This window comes from Tinamus guttatus, unplaced genomic scaffold (genome assembly GCF_059628265.1).
Source record: "Tinamus guttatus ecotype Peru unplaced genomic scaffold, ASM5962826v1 Tinamus_guttatus_pri_ptg000004l, whole genome shotgun sequence".
NCBI classification, from domain to species: domain Eukaryota; kingdom Metazoa; phylum Chordata; class Aves; order Tinamiformes; family Tinamidae; genus Tinamus; species Tinamus guttatus.
In genome coordinates, this window is record NW_028288538.1 from 13,765,125 (window position 1) to 13,784,522 (window position 19,398).

At 40.1% G+C, this 19,398-nt stretch overlaps 1 protein-coding gene across 1 annotated transcript in view; it reads right to left on the reverse strand.

Annotated features, from left to right (window-relative positions):
• Positions 1-18,356, reverse strand: part of ADAM10 (ADAM metallopeptidase domain 10) — a 42,180-nt gene extending 23,824 nt beyond the window's left edge. Inside the window, exons 1-4 of the mRNA XM_088520118.1 lie at positions 18,104-18,356; positions 10,187-10,337; positions 2,033-2,151; positions 127-285 (exon numbers count right to left, since the gene is read on the reverse strand). Of these exons, the coding sequence (XP_088376244.1) occupies positions 127-285; positions 2,033-2,151; positions 10,187-10,337; positions 18,104-18,158 (484 nt within the window). The 5' untranslated portion in view covers positions 18,159-18,356. The remainder of the gene's footprint in view (positions 1-126; positions 286-2,032; positions 2,152-10,186; positions 10,338-18,103) is intronic.
• Positions 18,357-19,398: the final 1,042 nt, after the last annotated feature.

Here is a 19,398-nt window from a genome sequence, read left to right on the forward strand (position 1 = left end):
TGTCCTGAAGTGATTCACACTGTCATATGCAAGCTGAAGTTTCATTTGATGCTCACAAATGACTTTTAGTTTTTGACATTTAATAAAAAAAATATTTCATCTGTAGCACAAAACAGAAATACTCACTGATATCATCTTCATGATAAATGACAGAGTGAAAAGGTAGAGTTTTGTCCTTAATATATCTCTCTGCTGGCTCAATATAAAAGGTCCCACTGCGAGTTTGGATGAATCCTTCAAATCTTCCATCAATAACAGATCCATGACTAAAACTTCCCTGCTCACCTACGAGAAAATAAACATTAATTTTATTACACCTTTCTAAAAGCTTTCAGACACATGCATATTTCAAGCATAAACTCAAAAACAACAACAACCACCCCAAACCCTCCTCCCCTACAGTTGCCAAAGTCACAGCTCCTAACTTCAACACCTAACAGAACAATGTTTAAAAAAAAAAAAAAAAAAAGCATATAATGAAGAATTCAACTCCATATACATAATATGTAATTTTATAATGAAATGTTTTCTTTAAACATTCATTCATATAATTCAAAAAAGTGTGTATATTTAATTTTAAAAGCTTTCTAAAGGGAAAAGAAAATTCCCCTACATTCAAGACTCCCATTTTCTCTTCAAATATCTCTGTTAAATTTTTAGCTAGGTTTGTATGTGGGAAGGAGTGAATATATATTCAAAACATTCACAATTTGGAAGAGTACAACTCTAAGTTTAATGATTAAACAGCTACAACATGCAGCAGGCCCAGAAAGCCTTTTTTTTCATAAAAGAATCAAGCATTGCTAAAAAAATGTTTCTACTCAAACCTCCACTAAGCATAGTTCAAAATCTGACAATACCAAATTATCAGACCTGTACTCATTATCAGTAACTATCATTAATTTATAATTAGTAATTATCAAGAAATATAAGTCTCATGCCATACAGTATTGTGTGGTATCTTGAAAATATGCTAGTTACCATATATGTCTTTACAGACTACTTTCAGATGTTCATACAGGCTTTGTAGAGAGCTCTAATTTTAGATACTCCTAACTGATCCCAGATTACTTCAGACTGTATTCTGCTAGAACACACATTAATATCCTGAAGTTAAAGCAAGGCCATTTATCTTCAGGAACATCAGAATATTTAGGAAAAAAAAAAGACTTTAATCTGAATGGAAATTATCAAGAACAAAAAACAGACACAGTTCATTTACTGGAATCTCTTATTTTGCTTGTGATCTTTATGACAAGTAAAAAGTTCAGTGGAATAAGAAAAAAAGAGAAATACAGAAGAAAATTTAGAGCAAGTCCAGTGACTAGTTTCATGGGGACCTTCTAATTCCATCCCTCATTAATAAGGAAACAAGCAAAAGGTTTCCCCAAATAATTTCAGCCTACAAACACCAGCAGGTAGATTGAGATGTATATGAAATGCAAAGGTTATACACATCTCTCAAAATTAAAAAGCAATCATTCCAAGACTGCAGGACATTACTAACAGTGATCTTCAAGCAGCAGGCTAGATTTCTTTCAAACCCAAAACAGCCTACAGAGGTGGGGATAGCAAAATTCTTAATCTTTTTCTCTTCTTGACCTTTTACTCCATAATTACCCTTCCTTTTTAAACAAGTTTATATATTCCTTTTAATGAAATCAGGCATATTACCCTTAATGATTGCTGCTCTATAATCCAATTCTTGAAACTAAAAAAAGTTATTTTTTTAACACAGGCAGTTTTCTTTTTTATTTTTTCTTTTTTTTTTTTTAATCCAGGCTCCTATATGATGTATGTCCATGAACACAGTTGACATCAAGTTCTACTGATGTGTGGAAATTACTATGTAAAATATCCACTAACTGTTAACACTTATTTGAGAATAAAAGCAGAAATTTTAAATGCATTTGGAGGTATCATTAAAATTTAATGCAAAGAAAACCTAATCATATGGATTTACATTTTCTGCCTATACTCAAAACTACTGCTTAAAATGACTGCGCTTTAATCATTGTAGTGTCTTACTTACCATAAATGTGTCCAGTGTAAATATGGGAGGTATCATAATCAATTACTTTGTTTGATGTTTCTACTTTAAAATCATCGCTAAAAAGGGATGTATCTCTCTTCATTCGAAGATTGAAATGTCTGAAGCAAAAAAGAAAAGCAGGAGATGGTCATCTGACTTTGAACTTTAATTGCAAAAGCATTAAATGAAGTACTTCTAGCCAATATTTTAGTGCAATCAAACTACAGCCCTGTAAAATTAAGATACAGAAAATGTCTTTACTGGGCAATCAGACAACTCAATTGAACAGCCTAAAAGATCTCCTTACACAAGATTTAAAAAAGGAAAGACTTAAATTCATAAATTTAAAATTCTGTCTAAACACACGGCTAAAATACAAAAAAACAGCAAGGCTGTTGAAACTTTAGTCATTCTAGTTTTACATTCTTCCCATGTTTTCCTCTTCCTGCATAACCATGAAAGGCAATGCTACACTTTTATCACCAGCTTGCTACTTAAAAAGTAGCTCTACCTAGGGAGCGATGTAGTTTGACTTCTCCCTAGTCACAATTTTCACTAGAAAGTATGCACAGTACTATTGGCATTTATGGCGGAGCTAAAAAACAAACAATTAAGGGGTCACAGTGTCAAGTCAATGAAATCTAATTACTTCCCAGTATATAAACTGCCATGCTCCTTACTTTGTCACGCTCTAACAGGCAAGTTCTTTGCTCCAGGGGTCAAAGCCTACAGTCTTGATAGAGGACATGCCAAAACCTGAGACATTACTGCTAAATACACCAAGGGCATGATATAATCACGTATCCCGCACTAGAAAAAAGGAAATAGCACAGCAACCCACCACCCAGCAGTGTCTTGCAAGTTAAAATGACAACATCTAGGAAAAAGGAACATAGCTAGGCAAGAAGCAAAGCACAGAGAATATAAACATAACCTGTCTGTAAAAGTCCATCATCAACCGTGTTGTAAATGAACTCTTCCTTCAACTACATAATCAAGCAGACTTAGTAATATGCATTCAGATTACAGCAAGCTTTGCTTTAAATGACACTTCACCACACAACAGAAGCAAGGGTTTCAATAACACAAACCCTGAACTGAAAGTGTGAAAATGTTTTAGGTATGAATTTAACTGGATGAGAGGCAATTGAGTAGTTGAAATATCAAATTGTTTGCATCTAGAATAATTAGTATGTTACTCATGCACATCATCTACCAGCAAGTGACCGTAGTATTTTAAACAGGCTGATACACCTGCTGCATGGAGGTTTAAGTTGTTTCTCAATACCAGTTAAAGAAATAAGCCACATAAAAACAGGTGCAAATATGGTAGACACTGCAGCAATTTGGTTTAAGTAAAATTTTCTGCCTGTTGTTTTACCTGAGATTCCTATCTTTTAGGAGTGTTCTAGAGCAGCTCTCCTCCCTTCACTACTATTCTGGGATGATGTCTATAATTCAGTCTGATGAACTGATGCATCTACTGATCTCAGCAAGAACACCTATTATGTCTATTTAAAAAGTGATTTTTCTGAGGGGGAAAAAAAAAGAGCAGAAAAAAACTGCAGCTTACAGGAAATAATTAACTCAATTTACATAGCTTTTCTCCCTCAAAGGCAAAGAAGTTACTCTTAATTCGATTTTTCTAGTTGTATTGATGTCAAATAAAAAGATACCAGAAGACTTGTTATTTCTAATATGCACCTGCTTTAACTCTGGTGTCTGCAAGTGGAGTAGGCGCCACGGAGCCTTCGCTGCAGCCAGCACGAGGCGTCTCCAAGCCTGGCTTAAACACAGGTAGGGGGTAAAGGGGCTCAGTCCCCACCACCAGGTCGCACAGGCTCTCACCCACGCCCGGGCTCAGCACCGGCACCCCAGCCTGCTCTAATGCAGGTACGCTGTTAATTACCTCTATATTAATAAAATTAGCTCTGTATGTAGGCTTAATGAACTATTTTAAAAACAGAGTAACACAGATGCATTTTATATTGATAGCTCTTTCACCATTAGTGTAACCAAATTAGGAAATCTATTAGATAATCTGATCCTCTGAGAGCTATTTTTAAATATATCTTTTCTTGGTCATTTAAACATGCATGATGGTAACAGGATTATCGGTCTGGACTGTTGACCCTTTTAATACTGAAAAATGGAGGAGCCAAACTTGCTTTTACTATCCTCTACCCAAAAGGGATAGGGCAGGAAAGAAAAGCAGACTTCTCTAGCCATTATTTCAAGCTATTTTAATTAACTTTAACCATTTTAACTAATCACCAAGCTTTATACAATGGTAATCATGAAGCTTCATGTATTACACAAATTTACAGTTGGAAAATAAAGTTCAAGCTTTTATAGCTATGCAGAAACACATTAAAAGTGCTACTTATAGGCATCAACAAAAGTAGCTGCACTGAAGAAGGATGGCAGTTTATATCTGAGGAGACTCCAAACTGTAATAACTGCATCCAAGAAATGCATGGCTGACAAGGACCCCCAAAAATCCAGTCCCTCACCCTTTACAGAGACAGAATCAAGAACACCTGCATTAGCTTCCATACAGATTTATTTTCTCAAGGAGAAATTTCCCAGGACCATAATGAAATCCATTTCAAGACTCCACTAGACAGAAGTCTTCCTAACATTTATGCTAAGCCTCTTTAAACTTATATTTATTCATCCTTCTCAATGGGAAGACACAGTATTCTCTATCCTTCTCTAAATTATATGAAAAATAATGCATCCTGGTCTTCTTTTTTGGCTTAAATCCTGCAATTTCCTAACTTCCTTGTAAGAAAGAATGACAATAGCACATTTCCCTACAGCATTCCTAAACATAGTATTTAAATCTAGCCACAATAAACACAAAGTTTCTTTGTAATCACCATTTCTAGATCCTGCAAAGGTGCTCTGTGTCACCACCTATAATCAGTATAGACTGAGACAATTCCTTGCCCAGTAATGCACCAGACCGTAGATGAGTATTTCCAGAAAATAACGCTACAAAAATACTTGTTTGGTTGAAGCACCAAACATTTTGTAAAAATGTTGATAAAAAATGTTGATATTGTTACATAATCTGCTTCAATAAAAAAAAAAAAAGTCAACATTTTCCCATGACTTAGTGATTAGGGAACTACCTTAAAGAGTATCAAGAGGCAGATTTTGATTTCACCTTAGTTTACCTCAAATTTGCAAGTATGCAAAGCAACTTAGTGATAACTTAAGAAAAAATAGATTATACCTTCATGTTTACTCAAAAAACCCAGTGGCTTCCCATAGGCTCTACAGGATATTAATTTTCTTACTGTACATACAGCATGCAGTTTAAAAAAGCTATGGGTATATACTGATAGCATTTAGTACAGTTACTAACATATGTAAGCAGGAATTAATGCTTAATATACCATTCTACTTTTCTTTATATGAGTCAGTCACAGATAAGATCAGTGATTTTGCCATGATGAAACATTCCACATTTTAGGACAGTGATAGCAAATCAGCAGAGTGTTTTTCAAAGCTGGCAAAAAAGCTGCTCTCAGCAGTATGTGGCCCGGGCACTTAGTACTTTCTGCTCGCTACCTTTCCTCCTGCGGCCTGGGGGAGCAACCAGGGGCAGGCTGAGCAGGCAGCATCTCCCGGGGACCAGGGCAGACAGTCCAATGACGTGCACACAGGGAAGGAGACAGAAGTGATGGGCCAGCAGCAGTGTGGACATAATTCCAGTACAGAAGCCCTTTAGATTCATTTTCTTTCTTGTTTGGAAGGAGCCAGCAGCAGAACAGAGAGCAGCTGTGCTTCCCATGCTTCTAAAGCCAGAACCTAGGTGATACTCTGTTTTAAGTGTGAACAGTTCCCCACTTCTCCCAGTTAAGAAGTCAGCAAGGGAGGGGAGTCTGCTGCTGGAAAATGAGCTTTTTTTTTTTTTTTTTTTTGGCCTGCCTCCATGTGAGACATGCACCAAACCTAAACTCTGTTCCCACAGACTGTCAACAGATGCTATAATCCTGAGCTATCTTAACCAGAAGACATCTTAACAACTGACTGGTGGGTGTAAATTATTCATACGTTAAGTCTACAGCATCTTCATACTTAGGGACACCATGATTTTTGCACCGGTTTCATATACTATCAAGACCACAAAACAATCCATATAGTCCTGCTATAACTCTAAAAAAATTTATCTTTAAAACAGCAGGTGATAAGGACTTCAGGTTTGTCACTGATTTTATTAAACATGTAGATGTGGGTAGAGGAGCTCATCCACTGTTACTTATCTAAAAATCGATCAGCCTTGCAACACTTGGCAAGTCCAGCCAGAACACTTGCAGCTCATATCCTGTTTTCCATTGGCATCTCTAGGGTGAGATTTGTGACTGTTGAGAGATTTCTTTTCTGACCTTCAAAAGTTAAAACTTGTTAAGCTTGTTATTCTAGAAGGTAAGTGAGCAGGCAGCCCTCATCCTCAACAACTTGCCATTGATTATCCATACACATAGCTGCAAACACTTAAGCTAGCTCAGATAACAGGAACCAGCTAAGTAGGATAACAATCAGCTACATGTTCACTAGTTCACACTCTGCAAAAGTAGGTCAAGTATCTCTGTCTTAAACAGTGTAGTGCACAGATTTTTCAGAGCAGATAAGTATTTATCCTCCTCTCCCCCACCCACTTTTTTTTAATTCCATCATAAATCTCTGGCTTGGAAAGTTACACCAAATCTCTGTTTCATTTTGTTTTCTGTTTATCAAAAATAACCTTCCTTACCTGCATTTACAGAAGGTTTGAATATTGGTATGCGGTACCATACTCTAACATAATTCAAAAATAAGATAATAAAAAAGAGCAAGTACTGGAATAAGACCATCACAAATTTAGTACATGAATCCAAACAAAGATTTAGGGGAAAAACACTGGCTGATGTTTTAATATTTTAATTTTCAATATTTTCACTTAAGTTTATTGCTTTTCATTTCAGGAATATGACTAAGAACTTGGCTACGCCTGCTGACGTTTGTAAGCAAAAGAATACAGTTCTAAAGCATTAATACAATGTGTACAAGTACAGGTAGGAATCCCTGTGCCTCAGCTGGGCAGTCTTGTTCTCATGCCACTAAATCAGCTGTTTTTTTGGATGGCCATTTTTTCCTTATGAGATTTTTATGTTGAGAACATTTTTATACAAAAATTAAGGACTCCACTGGAACACCAAAACAAGACACCCAGATTTAAGGAGCAATTCTAGGATAAAATAGAAAAAGAGGATTTGAATGGGAAATCTGAAAGAAGTGCTCATTGTACCTTCAATATAGTAATAGACAGGTGCTATCACGTCTTCAAGTACTATTTGAAAAATTTCATTTGTTTGCTCAAAATGTGCAGTGAACTTTCCTAATGAGAGTCATCATTTTTTACATAATCCAGGAGAACGAAGAATTAGGTGTGGATGGATTATTAGAAGGACAAATTAGAAAAAAATAGAAAGTTTAAGTTATTACAAATGCATTAAGTAGAAAGCTGACTGACAGTACAGTTAAACATGAGATAGATGTAGTTCCTTTATTCTTCTGAATGCACCAGGGTCTCAGAAACTCACGTCTTTCTCTCATTAGGTAAAAGATATAATTCAGAGACTATTATGTGTCGAGCAAGTTTATCTCTATCCTCAAAATGAAGTTACTATTAATAGAAGTATCCAGCATATTTTTTGACGTTGTGGTTGACAACTCAGTTTAAAAAGATCTGCAATTAATATTTTGCTAGTGCCTGTACTAAAAGAAAGCGAAGGAAACAACTTTCAAACTTCTGTGGATGGAAAAGTTTGTGCTCAGTAAGTGAACAATTTACAAGTACACTGTTTGCAATTTAGTAAGCTGAGACTTAACCAACTTTCAGTCATAGTCCACCTTCATTCTGGTAAAACTGCTGAAATAACATTGACATGCAAAGGAAAGTTATACCATATTATATTTCTTCACTCTACCTCAAGGTGATGCCAAATAAAGTTGCTTTTCTATGAAATAATGGATCCCTAAAGGTATTTCACTTAAAGAACAATTTATACCAGGAACTTAGTAGGTTAATATTAATACTTTGTGTGAACCTTCCCTTTGGCCCAAAGGATACCTTAAATTTACTCACAGTAAAACATTCCATATATAAACTGGCACGCAAAAGACCTATGACCTATAGCCATTTTTTTTAATTTCATACTATTTCAAATTTCATACATATTAGAAATAAGCCGCATCTTCTCTTTTACTATATCTACTTATTTTTTCATCCTTTCTTCTGACAGTTTGTTCACATAAGGACTTGAAACAGAAATTGATTGAGCTGAAAAATAACCAGCCAAATAATTTTCCCAGTTAAAGTTCCCCAGTTTTCCCCTTGACCACATGAGCCACAAGTGCTTCTCCTGGCCCCATTGTAGAGCATAAGAATAATGCTGAGGTAGAGCACAAGAACTGTTACGGTCCAGCTGGTTTCACTTGCTGTTTTCAGCAAAGACCTGCAGTAAATGCAAAAGAACAAAGGACAAGCTGTCCTATACATGCAAGTATAACTACCAGAAGCCTACCCAAAAAAACAGATTACAGTTTAAGTACTGGTATAGGTATATATACTGCCTGTACACAAATAAAACGCCACAACTGCAGCTATGAAAAAGGCAATCTTGTCCACACAATTGTTTAAACTGTTACATACTTTCTTCAAAGCTACTCAGTAGACTAAGTGGAACAACCCACTTTACCCTTCCTAATTTCAAGAGGATTTGAAGTATTTTGTGAGATCACATGCAGACTGATGAACAGGCATCTCTGCACTAAATGCCCACATCGCCAACTAGTCTCCCTTGGCAAGGAAACCACTATTCACAAGTGAATCCTACATGCTAAAATCCTAGATTATGGCCTGATTTGCCCTTACAGCAAGTTCCAAATCAGCCTTCTCAAGTTAAGGGAGGAGTTATGTCCCAGCCCATACGGATTTAGAATCAAACTCACACAGAAAGAAACACCAACACTTTCCTTCACTTTGTCACAGTAGCTGTTCTCTATATTTACACACTTCCTTGACTACAACCTGTTGTGATTTGTAGCATGCACAAAGATACATAAAGAAATACTTTTCAAACCTCATTATCGTACATACTAACAATATTTTTATGTAATTCGGATTTACCACCACAGAATCAATAAGGAACTGACCACCTTATAACACTACTTATTTAAATTTATTTATGCATTCAACACCCATAAGATATGGTAAACATGACCACTGATTTTTAGGACATCAAATACTTTTTTTTTTTTTTAAATGAGCTTGAGATTTTATACTACCACCTTTTATTTTCCAAGTTCTACTTAAACTGTAAGTGAAGTCATCAGAAAAGCAAGGGCATTACATATTCCTGAAAATATGAAGGTGGTGGTGCTGCAAAACAGCAAGTCAGTGAAGAAATAAAGATATAGAACACAAGTACTTGAAATTTATCTTCTTTCTCAATGCTATAAGAGGACAGGAAAAAAAATCTCTATTCATAGCTTTTATTTTCTCAGTAAAACTTAAAAATTATACATTAATGAATTGTCAACATAGAATATCTAACTTCTGTACCTGATCTTACAATCATTTGTTAAATCTGAGGCTAACAACCTTGTAACACAGTAGTTTGTCATTATAGTATAGGGAAAAATTTACACAACTGCACAGAAAACAAGTGACACTTTACATGAAAAAGAACACTGCTTTGACCATTTCCATAGTTTCAAATCCAATTTGGAATATAGTACATTTCTTCAATTAAGACTACTCAGGCAAAATTCTGAATAACTTTGTATTTTGCAAGGAGATATGTCAAAGTTGCATTATAAACTCAAGATCAACTTTCACTCTATTCTTAACCCGCTTTAAACAGTGGAGGCATGTTAACACTCTCCACCAGAAGTCTGATTGAGTGATTGCTATCAACAATTTCACATTTACCTTGGACACTGTAGCCAACACTCTGAAGAAACTGTAAACAATATTTTAGCATATCCTACCTTAGTCAACCGAATGTAGTTCACCGGTTATACTTCATTATATAATTAAAAAGCATGCATGAGTAAGAAATAGTTAAAATAAACACCTTAAAAAAAAAAGCTACTAACCTTCCATGAGCATGAAAATCTAAGCGCAAGAACTGATCTTCATGCGACACTGCTCTTTTGGCACGCTGGTGTTTTTGGTGTAACAAATCCACATCGTAAGACAATCCTTCATAATGTCTAATATATTTATTTAAAGGATTTCCATACTGGCCTGAAAAGAGAGAGAAAATAAGGCATGTTTTAGCACGTCTCAAATCACTTCAGTCCCACCCATGCTAATAGGTATTGCAGGTATGTAGAGCAAGACAGCTGATAAGGAGAACCTGACTACAGACCCATTCTGCTCTGATGGGCCAAAACACACACTTGCATCCGGAGCGGGTTAGCTGGACCCTGGAGCACATCTTCCACTTTCTCATCAAAGGGAGTAAAATTTACTTATTCCAAAACCATTCTATCATTTAAACTAAGCGTAAGTGGGGATATTTAAGACCTGTTTCAAACATGCTCTTCTGATGCAAACATGAGAAGAACAACGGTTTAGCATCCTCTGTTGCCTGAGAAGAAACTCATTTTCACTCTGCATTCACAGCACTGAAATATCTACTACTGTCACTAAGCCTTTTGAGGCTTACAATCCACACGCCAGCTAGCCAGAAAAATAAGAACAAATGTTACCACATATCAATACAAATATTCTGCTGCATTAACTTCCAAACTCCTCTCAAAAAAAAAAAAAGTTTCTACTACATGGAAAAGCTAAAAACATCTCCAAAGATATAAATTCAGTTCATTCTATTTTGGACCCTCCTTGTAATACATTATTTCTGACTCACATTAAGAGTGCATGACACACTCGAGAAAAACTTGTGTCCTCATGGAATAAGGGATATAAAGGAATTGACCAAAGACAACGGGAATCAGGAGCACTGTGATAGATTTAAAATATGTATACACAGGACCACATTATCAGTCTTATATTTCCACTAAATATTAATAATTTTGCTTTAACAGAAGTATTTTTTGACTCCAAGGTTGGCATTAATAGGTCAGAGGATAGAAATCTTGTGCTGTCAGATATACTAAGATGCAAGTTTGCATGCCAAAACAGGCCAACAAGCCAATAATCCTAAGAACTGAAACCAGAAGGAAGTTAACAGAGCACAGTTTTCCTCCAGAAAAGGGACTGCTTTACACACACCTTTGGATAATTCAGACTTTGGTCACTTCTCCCTAATAGGCACATGATTTCCAACTGGGATTCACCTTAATATTTTTAATAGTCTGAGCAGTCAGTGTAATGTACGCACAATTGACAGAACGGTGCATAATTCACACACACAAAAAAGTGTATTTTTGTATTCTGACCACCAAAAGTGTTCATCCTCTGCCTCTGCACAACCAGTACCAATTCTCTTTGCAAGAAGAAGTCTTAACTGCATTTTCACACTAGATGTTGCTTGATATAAAGAGAAAAAAAAATGCATTAAAATTTCTGCATATACTTGCCAGAAGCACAAACAGAAGAGATTGTGAAGGAATTTAGTGATTCAATAACAGTGATCACAGACCAAAAAATGATTAAAAGCTGCAACTGTAGAAAATAGCAGAGGAAAAAAAAAAGAAAACAAACACATAGTGAGGAGAAAAGCACTGTTGCTTTACGACAGTATTTTTATACATATTAATTTTTTTTGAACAGGTTACGCATTTAAAAAGAGTGAAAAAGATATTAAACGATATATAACATTTCAACAATCCAGAAAGCAATGCAAGTTTTGAAACATAAGTTTAACACTAGTTACTATGCAAGCATTCTTCCTGTGTGAAACAAAGCCTGTTGTACTCTGATCAAAAGATATCTATTTTACTTCATCAAAAGATATCTGACCAATTTCTTTTTCTTGTGAATCCACAGAAGCAATTCCTCCTGAACACCAAATCTAATACTCATTTCTAACTCCTTTATGGATTACAACACTCAAAATAAGCACCAAATCCTGCAGTTTTATTATGCAATATTCAAATGTTTAAGCAGTCTGTAACAGTATCTTGTCAAATGTATTTTAGAAGGAATGCTCTAACATGGTTAACATTTAGTCAATGTTCAGTCAAAATTCAACAGAATTTTTTCTCTACATCAAATCTCCCCCTTCCCCCCTGCCCCGCAAAGTAACATCTATGTGCTGGATTCAAAAGACTGAGTAAAAAGGCCAACTTTCTTCAACTTTCTCCAGAGCCATTAAATCCATAACAAAAGCCAGGGTACCTCATAATCAGTCACCTTAAGCCCTACCAACCTAACCAAGTTTGGGGAGTTTTCATGCAACTTTTCTACTGTTTTTGTTCCAATGTCTACAATAGCAAGGTCCAGAGTTCTGCAGAAAGACAAACCCATTGCAACACTTTGCCTCAATAATATGTGCTGCAATACTCTAACACTACATAAGAAAAAACAACAACAAAAACCATACCTCTCCTTGTGCTGAAGCCTGGTATGCGAAAATAGAAGCTTACCTTTCCCTGTATTTATCATGAGGTTTTATTAATATCATGAAAATTGTGTTTCCATGCTGCTGAAAAAGGATTGCAATCTTTGATGATGTAGTCTACTGACCAAGGCAATGAGTTGACTGCCTAAATGAATACTTTCAAATGTATCACTTGCATTTAGCAGCAATATGGCCAAGATAATATTGCCTTATTGGTATCTCTTTAAAATTCAAGTAATTGTAGACTGCAGATAAACAGAGTTCAGATTTCCTCCCAATAGTACAGACTTCTGGAAATGTTGACTCTTCATCGTTGACTGCAAATACAGTCCAATAACAAGTTCATTTTAATTTCCTTGTACTCTTAGTTTCAAAATAAAAGTTAATTTCCATCCAATCTTCCAGAGGCTTCTTATGGACATTTAACAGTTACCAAATTCATGATTTAAACAACAATCCATACTGTTTCTGATCCAAACAAGACACATGGTAAGTTCCAAGTTTTAGTAACCAGCATGAGGAATTCTGGGGGTGAAGGATGCTGTCCATGTCTCTCGTGTTTCTCTAATCACCTCTGACAGACTCCCACAGAACAAGAACACCTCTCAGTGCACACAAACTTCCACAAACGAAATATGACCAGCCTGAGTCCACTTCTGATATCAGATGGCTGCACAATATAAATTAGTCTGACTAAAAGCAAACTGTTTCCAATTCCAACTTTCTGAGTAAAAGATATGAACTCATGCACCAATATTAAAAAAAAAAAAACAAGATCCTAGTTAAAAACCCCATAGAAACTAATTTAAAGCAGAGAAGTCTACACGTTCTGCAGCCTACTCTATAGCCCCAAAACTAAGTAGCAAGTTAAGCGCTCTTAACTGGATAGGAAGCTATTACTTGAGCATTCTTTAAACTGCTGCAGGCCAGGTACTCTCTAAACATCTTCAACATCAACCACTGTTTTCTTTTTTTTTTTTTTCTTTTTTTTTTTTTGATTAAAAACAGTAGTATTACTTGAATTGACACTGCAGGTAACATCTATTAAAAATAAATATATGATCAGAAAGCTTGTACTACAAAATATTGTATTGTGAACATTCAAATCAAGTTTCAGACAGCCGCTCTCACACATCTCAAGGATCACGTTGCCACCAGCCAAACATTAAAGATGTCACAATGTACCTCCGGGCAGCCCAGTGGACAGGAATGCTTTAGTATAGCCAAGGAGAAAAGGGAGTGGATTCTGGAAATGCTATACCTAGTTAGGCAAGTCCCTAGAACACTATCCTACAATTAAAAAGCCCTCAAGAAGCAGCTTTACTTTTATTAGAAAGCATCTCTAAGAAGGAAATACACAGAACTAGGCAGAGCGTTCAGGTAAAGCTCTCAGAGTACTGGTGCCTGTGGAAGTTTTTTGTGTGTAAAGATCCGGAGGTCTGTCACATCCCATGACAGCTTCAAGGGGAATAATTCCAGTTGTCGTCTGAACAAATAAATCCCACTGGACACAATTTGAGGTGCACATTCCAATCTTCTACCCAAACACCCACACATTTTGCAAAGGATAAAACATATTGTGCACTGGATGTGAGCTATGAGTCCCTCAGCACATTTCTAACAGCTATATGCAAGTTGTTCGAGGGCCGGTGCTGAACTATTTGCTGCTCACTTTGTTCATCATGATTATTTTCTTGGACAAGACTAGCAAGACTTTCCTAGACAAAACTTTCTAGATTTTGAGTCAATCAGTTCCCACAGCATAAGGTGACAGAGTTAGGGAATGTGCCAGCTGGGCTTAAGTCCAAGGGACCAAATGGGATGCACCCAAGAGCTTCGAGCAAGCTGCTGGGGCCATTTCAAGGTGTCTAGCATCTTTGAAAGACAGAAATTCATAGTGATTTGAGGAGGGAGCCCACTTCACGCACAGGAAGGAGATGGGTAATAAGTAGCACTGAATTTTTACCAGCATAAACCCAAACATCTATTAAGTTTATCATGGTAAATACATCATGGTAAAAGATGACAAAATGCAACTTTCCATAAAACAAGATGATAAGCATGGACTGTTCTGAAAGGAAGTTTATATCAAGACACTCAGATTAAGACTTGCATTACAGATTAAATAGTTCTAATAGAACACAGGTTTATTAATGGGAAAAGAATAGAATCCAACTTTGTAGACTATAAGAAATTCAAAGGTCAGACTAAATTTTATTGGACAACTACTTACTCTGCAGATCCGAATGCCAGTGTGTCATAAATACCTTTGAAAGGATGTCTTTCTACTTCATTCTCATTTGAAATGTAACATAAAAATTATCAAAATGCATTGCATTTCTTCAAACAATTTTCAATACATGGTTTTTCTCCTAAAAAAGGACCCTTTACATAAGACTCCAATAAAACAAGTATACACAGCACTCAGTATTTCTGTGCTGAAGTATATCAAAACAAACCAAATTTGCAGATAGTGAAAACTTAAATATGAACATGAATAAAGTATTTAGCCCAGCTAATTAGAAGTCAGTAATTCTATCATATACCTCCTGACTAGAATTTCACTTAAGAATTAATTCAGGCTGTGGTTTCATCACATGTTCTGCTGTCCTTTATCACCTACCCCTCATTTCTGTCCCACCCTTGTGCTGACATCAAAACTGATTTGGCTCAAATATACACTCTTTTAAAACACTTCACACCTTCCACCTGGGGCACAGCTAGACAGCACACAATCACCACTGTAACTGGGCGACAGATTTCTGGGTGGTTTTTTTGTTTGTTTTTTTTTTGTTTGTTTGTTTGTTTTTGAAGTAAACCTCTTCCTTCCTTGCAGTAATGTCCCAACTATTCTTTTCCCTATTTCTGGGCTTGTGTCTGCACAACAAACCAATAAAATTCACTTTTCTGGAAAGAAATTATTAATTTCTTTTGTTCAGACTCCTCATTCCGTCAAACACCAGAGCTAAGGAAGGAGAGGTGAAAATGCATGACCAGGCCAAGACCAGACAACAGTAACTCTTTAGAGTGGCTCTGCCACACGCATAACTGAGCCTTTAAATCCTTTTAAAGCAATCAAATTCCAATCTCAGGTTCTTAGATCATGGCCAAAATAGGGTGCAGGGGTGATTATGGAATTTCAGAGTTACTATCTAAACACCATTTTTAAAAAAATCAACACGAGCATTTCTGAAGCAACCAACAGCTACCTTCATGAGCCAGACACAAAGTCCTTAGCCCATTTATTTTAAATCCCAGCTATGTGCTAGAGGCTGAATGCCACATTAATGAAGGCTAGTACTCTTCTCAATTTATAGTCAGGCTGCAGCCTAAACCACTTCTACACTGATCATTCATAAATGCCTTCCCACAACTCCCCCATGTGTTCAGAAAAAAACAGAATTTCTCCCATGCTAAGTGGGAAGCAGGTTCTTCAGCATTCAGCAGCACAAGACATTAAGGCACAATTCTGAAGCCCAAGTAACATAGAAGCATGTACCAGTACAAACAACTTACCACACACTTATAGTAAAGTTCAGCCTTGCCAAAGCATGATCTCTCTTGCCAAATCCAAACTTTTTTGTTTCATTAGACCTCTTTATTTTCTCCACCCCCTTCTTAAATATTCCTCAGCTAGAAGAAAAAGTTCTATCAGTTGTTTCTACTCCTCAAAGTATATCATTATTTATAGAAAATTATGAATACATTAGCATACTTCTTCATTTTATCCTAACAGTAGAAAAGAACATTGCCCCAAGCTGAGAACTCCTTCATACATTACAAAATTAATAGCACCAGCTGCTGAAAAGAATGAAGTAACTCCAAGTGTATTAAAGAAAAACAAATGAGACTCCTTTAAAAAAAAAATACAAGCTACAAGTTTCAAAGAACTATCTACTGGAAAGTAACAGACATATCTACTTAAGAGAAATTTTACCTTCCACCAATTACCAAAAAATAGTAGCAAGACTTGTTCCTACTCACAATACTGAAACTGTACTCAGACTTTACAGACAGGCAACTTGTTTGCTGAAGATCATATTTATTCAGTCCTAGAAGAGGAAACAAAAAACGGGTCCAACCCTCTTCCCCACCAAGTGCTCTAACACCAGAAACCGATTACGCCTGCGCTTTAGCTTCTACCAGACCGAGTTGCTTACAACTTGTCTGCATTAACCACAGGCCGTACAGCTGGTTACAAGGCATGGCACTGCAGACACTTCATAACACTAGTGACTGCTTTTGATTGTGTTCCTGTTACACAGTCTTAAAAGAACAATTTGGGTTTGGAAAGTAAACAACTTTTCCATCAATCAAAATGAAGATGCTTAATTCTAGACCATTAAATCACTCTCATTTTTCTCCCTCAAATAAATCATTAAATTACATTGCATCTTAATATGTAAAAACTGTTGTCTTTGTAGCTTTACTTCACAGTTAATAACGAATCATACTAAACCCTGTCAATCTATAACACACCTTTAACAGTGTTTAAAGACTATAATTAAGTGCAAGTGGGGTAGACAAGGCTTAGCAAATTGTGAAAGAAGAGTAAAGCACACATATCTCGGAAAAACCTTTTGAGCACAACCAGCAGAAGTCATGCAAAAAGAAAAAATAACAATAAGTATTAATGCTGGCTTTCCCAAAATTATTTGATATTTACACAACTTGAAACTACACAACTTTGTAAGATCAGGGCAGAATAAGCTGTATGTGAAGAGAACACAGAAGACTTACTTTTTTTTTCCCCAGTTACTTTCAGTTTGCATTGTTTTGATAGTGACACAACCCCCAAGCCTGCCTTGTTTTGAAATAGATATCCCTGCCTTACAGGAAGAAAGGTGCTCAGAAGCAGAATTCCGTCGTTCCGGTAACCACACCGCTTAGAGCACTTCGGCAAGCCCACAAACTTGCCCGCTCCCGCGGAGCCCCCCTCCAGGGGCGCGCGGGGCGGCTCAGGCCGCGGTGCCGCCCGCGCTCCCGCTCCCCGCGCGCGCCCGCCACGAACCCGGACCGGCCGCAGCGCCAGGACCCGTCCCGTCCCAGCGGCGCCGCCCCGGGAGCCGCCTCGCCCCGCGGGCCGCCCCGGGAGGCCCGGCCGCGCCGCCCCTTGCTGCGCGGAGCCGGCCGCCCCTGCGCCGCTCGCCAGGCCCGGGCGGGCGCCGGGCGCTACGGGGCCCCGCGGCGGGGGGGCACCTGCTCGGCAGCGCGGCCCGGAGCGGGCGGGGCGGGGGGGTCGCTGCCGTCGCGGCCTCAGCAGCGCCCCGGGCAGGTGAACGAGGCAGCGCCAGGCGGGAGGAAGGAGGAGAAAGCGACGGCTCGAGCCGCGGCGTGTCCCGGGAGGGGCGCGGAGCCCGCCCGGCCGGGGGCTACAACGGCGCGGGCGCGGCCTGAGGCCGGGCAGGAGCGAGCGGCGCCCGCGGAGCGCGGCCCAACGCTCCCCGCCCCGAGGCGCGCGCGGGGCCGGGCCGGCCGCGCTCACCTCCGGCGCCCGCCGCGCACGAGCAGAGCAGGATTATCGTCCCCGCCAGGTCCATCTTCGCCGGGCCCAGGCCCCGCCGCCGCCGCCGTCGTCTCCTCCTACCCACAGCGCATCCGCCCGAGCCGGCGCCGGGATGGGGAGGAGCGAGCTCCGCGCCGCCCTCCGCTTTGTGCCCGCTGACTGCGCGGGGGCCGCTCCGCGACCCGCCCCGGCGCCGCCGCCACCCGGCCGCGTTGCGCCCCGTTCCGTTCCGTTCCGCGCGCCGCCACTTCCTCCCGCCGCGCGACACGCCCGCGAGGCGGGGCCACACGCAAGCGGCGCGCGCGTGCGCGCTCGCGGCCCAGGCGCGCCCTGCTCCGCGGCCCGGCGCTGTTGCGGTCAGGCGGGCGCTGGGCAGGGCTTCGCCCCCGCACTGAAGCTGGCGGCGAGCCCCTCGCTTTCTTACTGCTCCTCCCTGCACTCGTTCTTATCCAGCCCTGGCGCCTGCTCAACTGAACCTTCCCCCTTTGTCGCGGTTACGTGTGAGCAGCTCTAGAAGTTCTGAACTTTGGTTACCGCTTCCTCGGCGCACGTAGCCGCCCAGCCGGGAGGGGAAGCGGTACTGGGGGCCGGGAAGGTCCCTGTCCCCTCACTGAACTGCGCTCTTCTCTCTTCCAAGCCCACTCCGTTCTCTAAACCTGTTCTGCCTTGTCTGTCCAGCAGCGGCCTCAGCTGCTGAGCTCTCCCGTTAATGCTTCCTGTTTTACTGCTGAAGTCAGTGCAGAAGCGGGTGGCTTCTCCTGTGGCGCCGGCTCGGCGCTCACCACAGGAGGTTCCCGTGCAGAAGCTACGGGAAGGCGCCAACAGGCTCCGGGCGGAGGCAGCCGCTCCCGAGAGCGCGAGGAGTGGCCGTCACCGCGGCGCCCGGCCTGCCCGGGGCGCCTTTCCCGGCGGCGGGCGGGACGGGCCTGCGCCCCGGGGGCGAGCAGCTGCGTCAGCGCCCGCCCGTCGCGCTCCCCGCGTAGGCGTGTTCTGGAGCGGCAGCGCGTAGCGATAACAATAACACGCAGGAACAACAAAACGCTCGGGAAAGGGAAGCTCTCCCGGCGGGAGGCGAGGGCAGGGAGCGGGGAAAGCACCGCCCCGTGCCGGGAGGCCTCATCTCGCCCTGCCCCTTCCGCCGTGCGCGCTCCCTGCATCCCCCCCCGTCCCGAGCGGCCACCGGGCGCGCGCCCACCCGCCCGGCCCCCGCCCCTCCCGGAGCTGCCGCCGCCCTCGCGCCTCCCCGGCGGCTGCCGCCTCCCTTCGGCCCGGCC